Genomic DNA, 10,592 nt, shown 5'->3' on the forward strand with positions numbered 1-10,592 from the left:
CTATTTTCACCACTGTTGCTCATGTTGGTTAGTACCTTACTACGTATTGTGGTTAGATGTTGATAGATGTGTGTGTGTGTGTGTGTGTGTGTTTCCTCTGTGTACCGTACCAGCCCTGCGCAGACAGCTGGCACGGCAGACCTCGAGCAAACCGCCCAAAGATCCATTAAGGGACGTAGGCACCCAGCCAGGTTTATTGTTGACGAAGCTCGGTACTAGTATCCCACAGACTCTGCCAGACCACTAATACACGTATGCTCGTAACAATGGACTAGCTCAGTGAACAGCGGGACTTTCCATTCCTCTGTAGGCCAGACAAAGATACTCCCTCTGAGACACATCTTTATGCCCTGATACAAACAAGTCAGTACTGCCCCCTGACATGGCTAGTTATTACTAGGGCTGTCAAGAGATTAAAAAAACGTAATGTCTATTAATCACATGATTAAAAAAATTAATCTTAATTAATTGTGCAATTAATCGTGCCGTTAACAATAGGATATGATTTATTTAAATATTTTTCAATGTTTCTACATTTTCAAATATATTGATTTCAATTACAACACAGAATACAAAGTGTACAGTGCTCACTTTATATGTATTTTTTTTACAAATATTTGCACAGTAAAAAAAAAAGTATTTTTCAATTCACCTAATACAAGTACTGGAGTGCAATCTCTTTTCCATGAAAGTTGAACGTACAAATGTAGAATTATGTACAAAACCCAACTGTATTCAAAAATAAAACAATGTAAAACTTAAGTGCCTACAAGTCCACTCAGTCCTACTTCAGCAGGAGATAATGCTGCCTGCTTCTTGTTTACAATGTAACCTGAAAGTGAGAACAGGTGTTCACATGGCACTGTTATAGCCGGCGTCACAAATACTTACAGGCCAGATACGCTTAACCTTCATATGCCCTACATGCTTCAACCACAATTCCAGAGGACATGCATCCATGCTGATGATGGATTCTGCTTGATAACTATGCAAAATCAGAGCTGACCGACGCATGTTCATTTTCACCATCTGAGTCAGATGCCACCAGCAGAAGGTTGATTTTCTTTTTTGATGGTTCGGGTTCTGTAGTTTCCGCATCGGAATGTTGCTCTTTTAAGACTTCTGAAAGCATGCTCCACATCCTGTCTCTTTCAGATTTTGGATGACACTTCAGATTCTTAAACCTTGGGTCAAGTGCTGTAGCTATTTTAGAAATCTTACATTGGTACCTTCTTTGCGTTTTGTCAAATTTGCTGTGAAAGTGTTCTTAAAAGGAACATGTGCTAAGTCATCATCCGAGACTGCTATAACATAAAACGTATAGCAGAATGCAGGTAAAACAGAACAGGAGACATAGAATTCTCCTTCAAGGAGTTCAGTCAAATGTACCAGTAATTATTTTTTTAAATGAGCATCATCAGCATGGAAGCATGTCCTGTAGAATGTTGGCCGAAGCATGAATGAGCATATGAATGTTTAGCATATATAGCATGTAAATACCTTGCAATGCTGGCTACAATAGTGCCATGCGAACTCCTGTTCTCACTTTCAGGTAACATTGTAAATAAGAAGCAGGCAGCAGTATCTCCCGTAAATGTAAACAAACTTGTTTGTCTTAGCAATTAGTTGAACAAGAAGTAGGACTGAGTGAACTTGTAGGCTCTAAAGTTTTAGATTGTTTTGGTTTTGAATGCAGTTATGTAACAAAAAAAAATCTATATTTATAAGTTACACTTTCACAATAAAGAGATTGCACTACAGTACTTGTATGAGGTGAATTGAAAAATATGATTTCTTTTGTTTATCATCTTTACAATGCAAATATTTTAAATAAAAATAATATAAAATGAGTACTGTATACGTTGTATTCTGTGTTGTTCTACATTTTTAAATATATTGATTTTTATTACATCCAAAATGTTTAATACATTTCAATTGGTATTCTATTAACAGTGCAATTAATTAAATTAACTGTGATTAAAAAAATTGAATTAATCACATGAGTTAACTGTGATTAATCAACAGCCCTAAAAATACTATTTTATTTTTTTACAGTGCAAATACTTGTAATAAAAAAATAAATATTAAGTGAGCACTGCACACTTTGTATTGTGTTGTAATTGAAATCAATAGATTTGAAAATGTAGAAAACATCCAAAAATATTTCAGTAAATGGTATTCTATTATTAACAGTGCAATTAATCACTTGAGAGCTCTAGTTAGTACCCATCACCTTGTACATGTTGGTTTGATCAAAACATTTTTATTACGTACTGTTTTCCTGGCCGTATCTTTTAGGAGGGGTCAGTGTGTTCCTGTTATCCCTGGGGAATGTGTTTGTACCATCCTTGATATGGGGATGTTTTGGGACCACTTGATACTGGGATGTATTTACGTGACTACTCTGTGACTAGCACTTCTTAGGAATGTGTATTTTTGCAATATCAGCCCTGTTTTTGCCAGATTCTGCCTCATACCAGGCCTCTGCTACAAGGGCTTATGTCTCAAGCTCTCTTCCTACTACATTCCCCTGCTTTTTGTCTTTTTATGGGGAGAATATTTACCCATTGTTTTGTAAATGCATAATGCATGGACGGAAGCTGGCCTAGTGGGCTAAACACTGTTATGTGGCCATCTTACTTTTCCATTCACACATATCTGCCCCATCTGTCCCTTCATTTGCACATTCCCTTGTACGACTGATGGACAGATTTTAATTGTTTTTAGTTCCTTATAGTGGACCTGGGAATGTTAGGCCCAGGACCATGACTGAGGTGTGGGGTGTAGAGTTGTGCTTTGATAACCTATGAGTGACATGAGGAGGCCTTTATACTTAGTTGATGAGATGGGCTTTGGTCAGGATTATAATAATACGCATATGTGTATATGTTTGTACCTTAAACATTTTTATAGGACACATTTGGTTCAACACACCTTACAGAGTATTCAAGTATACAGATGTTCAACAGTCCTTACAAACTGCACAAGTACAAACATTTGCTTTTAAAACATGAATAAGCATTTGATTATTCCTTATAATTATTATTTATTACTATGGCAGGGTTGCTAGCTAACTGGGTTTTTTTTTTTAACCCAGTGTTGTAATTCGGCTTGTTTGGTTTGATGTTTCATGTAGTAACACATTTCCATTAGTGCAGCTACTGTTATGGCTTGTATTTTCATTAATATGTATTATACCAAGTGTTTGGACTGTTGGGTGGAGAGTAACATCCTTTGGGATTGCCCACCAAGGTATTTTTATCTTTTTTTGCACACTTTTATCAGTGTGGTTAGATGTTTGGTGTGTGTGTGTGTGTGTGTGTGTGTGTGTGTGTGTGTGTGTGTGTGTGTGTGTGTGTGTGTACGCGCGCCGCCCCAGCCCTCTTCAGACAGCTGGCATGGCAGCCCTCTAAAAATAAATCCTTTGCTTCAAAGATTAACAATTGAATGTCAGTAATACAAATGTTAATAATGAGAATTTGGTAAAAATTGTGAGAAATATAGTGCTATACCTAAATATGCCCTACTTTTAGCAATGCAGTTTTAAAAAGCAGCAGCAGCTAAGAATTGTCCTAAGCATATGCTGAAAAGGAGCATTTATTGTAGCCTAGACTGTTAGTGTTGGAATGCAACATTTAGCCAGTAGCATGCTTTTAAAGTTAAACATGTTATGAATGATTAGGGTAGAAAAAGTCATAAGCATTCTACTTCGGCAAAGGAAATGATATGTCAACATTCTTCATTGCACCTATTAGTATAAGGCTATTGTGACTTAGAAAGATGCAGTGTAAGCTTATGGATTTAATACATTTTGTAATAGTTACAATGGTGTTGAAAAATTGGAGATGGTATAGAGGAGAGCCACAAAAATGATCCAAGGGCTGAAGAAGATGCCATATAATGAGAGATTTAAAAGATCAAACTTTTGAGCTTATCAAAAAGAAGATCGGAGAGGTGGCTTGATGACAGTGTATAAATACTTTCAGGGGGAGAAAATACTGGATACTAAAGGCTCCTGCTCAGTCTAGTGGAGAACAGCATAACATAAGACTGGACAGGACCTCCTGGTTCATTGAGTCCAGTCCCCTGCTTTTGCAGGCAATTGTGTACCAAGAACTCATGGCTCAAAGTTAAAGCCAGACAAAATTCAAATAAGCAATCAAGCACAAATTTTAGCAGTGAAGGTGATTAATCATTGGAACATGCCACCTAAGGAAATGGTGGGTTCTCCATCTCTTGTAGTCTTCATATCAAAACTTGGATGCCTTTCTGAAAGATATGTCTTAGTCCAGGTGTCAGCAACCTTTGGCCCGCAGCCAATCAGGGTAATCCGCTGACAGGCCGCGAGATATTTTGTTTACGTTGATTATTGGCAGGCATAGCTCCCAGTGGCTGCAGTTCGCCGTTCCCGGCCAATGGGAGCTGCAGGAAGCAGCGACCAGCACAACCCTGTGGCCCACACCGCTTCCCACAGCTCCCATTGGCTGGGAATGGTGAACTGCAGCCCCTGGGAGCTGTGGGAGGCTATGCCTGCGGACAGTCAACATAAACAAAATGTCTCATGGTCTGCCAGTGGATTACCCTGATGAGCCACGTGCCAAAGGTTGCCAACCCCTGGTTTAGTCAAACACAAGTTATTAGGCTCAATGCAAGGGTAGCTGGGTAAAATTCTGTGTCCTGTGTTATACCAAATATCAAACTAAACAACTTAATGATTCTTTCTCACCTTAAAATTTGAATCTTTGCATAGTGAGATACTTATTTTTCTAGTGTGCATACTTTGGGGGGTTTCTTTTAATAAGATTTTTGGTTACGTTTAATTTCTTCTCTCCTGCCCAATAAAGAAAATGCTATCCGTAGGTCGGGCTCCCCTGGATAGATGTGTAATTGTGGGCTAAGCTGTAGGATTTAAATTTAAAAAAATGAAAGAATATAATATAATCTTAATAAATCTTTTGGTAATTGACAAAGCTAGGACCTTGGGTGGTGAGATTCCCTATTGTGATGGTCTTGAATTTGGAGATATTAGTGTTGTAAAAATAATTAAGTAGGGTCATATTTTAAGTTTAGATAACTATATCAAAATGCAATTAGCATAAAAAATAGTAGTAATGTTCATTACCACTCCCATGTACTTTCCTAGTAGACTATTGCTGTCCATGGCAATTATTTAATGCTGAAAGGTAAAACAAGGTAAAAGGCAAAAGCTCTGTGTAAAGGAAAAGTTGAACTCAGATATCGGTGCCATAAGCAGTCATCTAAGTAACTGATAAGCATTTAGAATGTCTATCCACCAAATACATCTTTTCCCATGAGAATATCTTCACCATTTCAAGCAAGTAGAACCTTGGACCTTGCGAAGAGAGTTAAAACTGGTGTAAATGCAGAATTCTCTGTAACTTGACGTCTTTAAACCACGATTTGAGGACTTCAGTTACTCAGCCAGAGATTAGGGGTCTATTACAGGAGAGGGTGAGTGAGGTTCTGTGGCCTGCAATGTGCAGGAGGTCAAACTAGATGATCCTGATGGTCCCTGCTGACCTTTAGCTCTATGAGAACCATTCCGCCCTTTCACATAGCCCTTTCAGTGCCTTTCACATAGTCATTGCCAATTCATAATATGGTATTTCCTTCTGTTAGTTTTCTGACCTCTTTCTGAATGCCACAGGATTCTTTTTGAAAAATTGCTTTGTTTATAACTTTTCACTTTCCTAGCTTGTGACACTTATAGAATTATTGTAATGTATATGAGACCTGATCAAAAACCTCACTGAAGTCAATGGAAAAACTCCCATTAGATGGTTGGGGGGCATGATAACCAATGTCAGCATGAGACCAACTGGAAATCTTGTATGCATTTTTAAAATTATTTGTACATATGCTTTGAGTGCTGGAAAGGTGCATTTAAAAAAATGCATTATAGATAAGCACCCCCAGGTGAGGAAGACACATCAGCCCCAATTCAGGAAAACATTCTTGTCCAGTAAAACACTTAAACATGTCTTGGGTCAATAGGGCTCAGGCATGGTCTTAAGCACTTTTCCAAATTGGGGTTAGAGACAGAGTATTCCAAATTAGGTAGGGTTTTATGGATCAAAATCTGATTTTACCAGGAAGCATGTGACTAGCCAATAGTTAGCTCAGGCTTTGGAGCACAGAATATTGTCAGCATGCTACTAAGCAATCAGAGAGCAATGTTATAGATTAGCGGTTGAATTATTCAGTAATTTTCAAGGCTAGCCCCATGAGTGTCTTGCAGTATTCTAGTGTGTATTTGCAGGGAAGTAGTATCAGTCCAAGCACACCAATGTGCAAAGTGAATTCTGTTGATACTTTTGCTCAATAAAGTCTATAAAAACATAGCATCTAAAATTAAATATACTATTGGACAATGGAGATGCATGACTAGACAAAATATGCAAATAAAGTGGTAGAGAGCTGATGCAGATTTTTTTTTAAGCAGAACTGTAAAGTTATCAAAAGATATTGGAATTTTGATATATATATTTTAATAAGTTTTCATTCTTAGTGAAGATGCCCATTACATCATTTTGTTTTGTGAAGGATGCATGGTAAAAGGACTTTATACTTCGTACATATTAGCAGAGTCAATCAACATAAATCTTACTTGTGTCATCTTTCTTTGACTTTCCCCCTCCCTTTCTGTACTAGATCTATGCAGAAATGCTGTGGCAGCAAGCTAACGAAGACAGACAAAACTCAAGAAAAAAGACTTGCTTTGGAACCCCCCTCACAGAGGAGAAACTTAACGACTTCCATAATGAACAGATTGGACAGCTGCAGGAATTGATGCAAGAAGCCACTAAACCTAATAAGCAATTTAATATTTCTGATGATTCTGAATACAAGAACTAGATTTTTAAATGCACTTAAAAAGCATTTTATAGAGCTTCCTTTTTCAATTCGAGTAGAACATTATTATGAAGAATAATGAAAGCTGATGATGTGGTAAATTGTGTGTTTTAACCTGATGTATCTGTTTCCTTATGCAGTGATGTTAGAATTACTTTATGGTCCCAAGTTATGTAAATTATAACAAACACTTGTACTTTGCATTTTAGAAAATGTGCTTTATTTTAAGAATTTGGTAATTGTCATGTTTTCAAAATGGAAAGTTTTATGCTAGAATTGGATTTAAGCACCTGGTAGGTCTTGATTTCAAGCCAAGTCATTATTTGTATATCATCCACTTTTTCCTCTAATAATGGAAAGGATGCAATCAACAGTAATTTTTTGATGGGGATTCAGCAACTACTGTACAAAGAAGGAATGTGTGCTACTGATTTGGGTTTATTGCATTGCAAAGAAGTAAACCGTGCTTACAAGGATGTGTTGTTCTTTCATTTGAATGCTAGTTTTCTTCATAAGTTTTATTGTGGAATTTTCCTTTAAACAAAATACATTTTTTATTCTAAAATTCACCCTGCTTAAAACCACAGTCTTAAGAGCAAAATAATCTGTTTTTCAGTTAGATCCCTAGAATCTATCAAAGTATGATTCCCTTCCTTATCCCTGAAATCCTGCTATTTTACAGCTAAATTGTCTTATTAATTCAGCAATAAAATAATTCTTTAGTAGAAATGCATACACTGAGTCATTGTTATACAATTAAAATATAAAGAAGCTTAAAGGCTCAGTATCATCCTGTATTCTGCTTTTATACAGAATCCAATAACAGGAATGACCCCCTTTCATAGTATTTTATAAGTATTAGAAATAGATTAGACAAGCTTTAATGGAAACAAAGCACTGCATTCTGCAATACAGTGTGTGCCTATTGTAATGCTCAGATCATTGTGATGTATGATGTACAGAGTTTTGTAAAAAAAAAAATGCCTCCCATCTCTTCAAAATGCACAACCTACGTGCTCAAAGGCAATTTTCTCTTCAGTATTTTAAACCTATATTTATTTATAATTATTGCTCATGTTGTTCTACTTTTGGATCTTCCACTGACTGCTACCTGAGTGTTCAAGATAACAATTTCTTTCCTCTTTAGGGACAGCAGCTTTGACAAGGAATTACATTTACAGATATCTCAAGCTGTAGCAAAATGCTGTGTTTGCCTAAGTTACTGTTCTGAGAGCTAATTCTGAGAGGTTTAGGGAGTACCCTGTATCTCCCAGCTCCTGAAACCCTCAATAGGAGTTGCAGGCTGTTTATCACCATTCAAGGATCAATCCCTAGATTGTGTACAAGGGGTGCTTTTGATTGCTGTGCAGCATGTCCTGGCAGCATGCCTTTGCTGCTCTTGGTACCACCCAAAGGCCCAGCTAGTATCAGGACCTCGTGTTATGATGTAAACACATAGGACGACATGGTCCATTCAAAAAATCTTTAGATTTTTTTTTTAATCAAACTCCAGTTCAGACCTTTGAATACAGTTCCTAAACTTATCAAATTTAAATTGGATTTACAGTAAATGTGGTAAATTTCTGTAATAAGTCTACTTCAAGTTTTAATGGGGAACAATGTGTGCTTTCATGGGAAAGCCTCTTTAAATAACCTCACTTGTAAAACCTTGTTTTTATAGTTTCAAGCCAAGTCAGCACCCAACATTTTATATTTCTGCCTCTAGAACATTAATATTTGAATGTGTTATTCTAAGACTTGTTAAATGCAGCTTCGTCAGTACATAAAATGAAACCAATCTGACTCTTAAATAGCTAGTAGAGTAGGTCTTTAGTCATATAAAAATATTTGGTGGCGGAGTTAGTCACACATATGTCTCGTAGACAAACTGGGTAATAGAGTGATTTGGTATGTAAATATCTATATTAAAATATTTAAATGGACACTGGACCTGAAACTTAAGGTAAATTGAGGATAAGATTAATCTGTATTTAAAAAAAAACAAAAACCACCTCCTTTTTAAAAAAAATGCAAGGCCTCAAGTTTAATTTTGTCCCTGAAGTTCAATTTTTTCAGTGCAGAGTTTTTAATAAAATAATAATAAATTGGAGATATACCAATCTCCTAGAACTAGAAGGGACTTTGAAAAGTCATCAAGTCCAGCCCCCTGCCTTCACTAGCAGAACCAAGTACTGATTCTTGTGCCAGATCCCCAAGTGGCCCCCTAAAGGATTGAACTCACAACCCTGGGCTCAGCAGGCCAATGCTCAAACCACTGAGCTATCCCTCCTTCCCATCTTATTTTATTATCAGCTTGGAAGTAAAACAATATTCTTTACCTACACATTTCACAAAAATCCAGTATTGATGGAAAAATCTCAACACATTATAAGCTTTATAAGACTATTGGTCATAACGAAAAAGTTTTGCTCCAATCCTACTAACACTGCAGGTGCTTAACTTCCCATACATTAATAGTCCTACTGAGTCCTTAAAAAACAACTAGCTACAGATCCAGCAACAAACAGTGAGGTGGTGAAATGCTTTGGTTTGTAATACAATGAATGAAAGATAAGGGACAGTGGGAATCTGCTACAGCCCACCAGCACTGAAAGAGAGTGAGAAAGTTGTTAAGGAATGCATCTATCGGGTTCCTTAGAAGTACAGGATACACTACTGATGGAGGATTCTAAACTACCTTGTGTTGGGTAACAAATATGGCCAAACGTGCATCCAAAAGTCTTCAAAATTATGTAGCAAGCAGGTAATGATCTAAAATGTTAAGTCTCAATTAGAGGAAAAGCAATATTGGATCTACTATTATCGAGAGGAACAGAGTATATGAGAATCTTGGGAACTACCTGAGGCTACTTGAATTCTGCACGATAAAGACTGGACTCAGAGAGCATAGAGTGCCCAGATATTAGATTTCACACTGCAGATTTTGGAAGATTAAGAAATCTGGTGAGTAAGGTCCAACTGAGGAAGTATTAAAATCCCCTAGTGTAGAAGGAGGTTGGGGAGTCCAAAAAGATGCATAATTAGAGCACAAACTACCCTTTCACTGGAGCAAAGGAGTGGGGAAAAGACAACAAACAGAAAATGTGGCTTTATGAGGAGCTGATCAAAGGTCTGAGTAAGTGGGTGTTGTTAATCACTAGAAATGGAAAATGGAGAGGTAAACAGGAATATAGTCTGTAAATGCATGACCTCTTTCCAGGGGCCCCCAGGGGCAGCCCTACAGTAGCTCCTCACCTCAGTTTCCCTCATGGGTCCCCACTAACACCATATCAGCTTAGCATTTAGTCCATTAACAAGACATAGGCCATAACAAAAATCCCCAAATATAATCCAATTCCACCCCCACCTCCCAGTACATGTCATCTGTAAAACCCAGCTCACTGTACTGTCTTCTCCCACACCTCTGTCCCTCTGCCAGGACTATCACCCCAGCTTTTCCTTGTGGAGTTCTCCCCTTTCTTACTTGTGGGATCTCCCACCACCTCTGTGCTAGGAGCATTCTTGCCAGGGGATCAGCTTTCACTCCCCCAGCTCTCTCACAGCTCCTCAGGCTCCAGCTCTCTAGCAAGGAAACCAGCAGGTAAACCCCCTTTGCTGCTCCCCCTTCCTTTCAGCCCTGTCTGGCCCATGGCTCCAGCTTAAACTACAGTCTAAATAGATAAGTACCTAGGGAATAGGAGAAAAGATACAATAAAAGC

The 10,592-nt window shown here is 37.6% G+C and overlaps 1 protein-coding gene across 1 annotated transcript in view; it reads left to right on the forward strand.

Annotated features, from left to right (window-relative positions):
- SDHAF3 (succinate dehydrogenase complex assembly factor 3) overlaps positions 1–7,708 on the forward strand; it is a 78,177-nt gene extending 70,469 nt beyond the window's left edge. The window contains exon 2 of the mRNA XM_039526237.1: positions 6,673–7,708. Coding sequence (XP_039382171.1) covers positions 6,673–6,876 — 204 coding nt within the window. The 3' untranslated portion in view covers positions 6,877–7,708. The remainder of the gene's footprint in view (positions 1–6,672) is intronic.
- The last annotated feature ends 2,884 nt before the right edge of the window (positions 7,709–10,592 follow it).

This window comes from Mauremys reevesii, linkage group 2 (assembly GCF_016161935.1).
Source record: "Mauremys reevesii isolate NIE-2019 linkage group 2, ASM1616193v1, whole genome shotgun sequence".
Lineage (NCBI taxonomy): Eukaryota > Metazoa > Chordata > Testudines > Geoemydidae > Mauremys > Mauremys reevesii.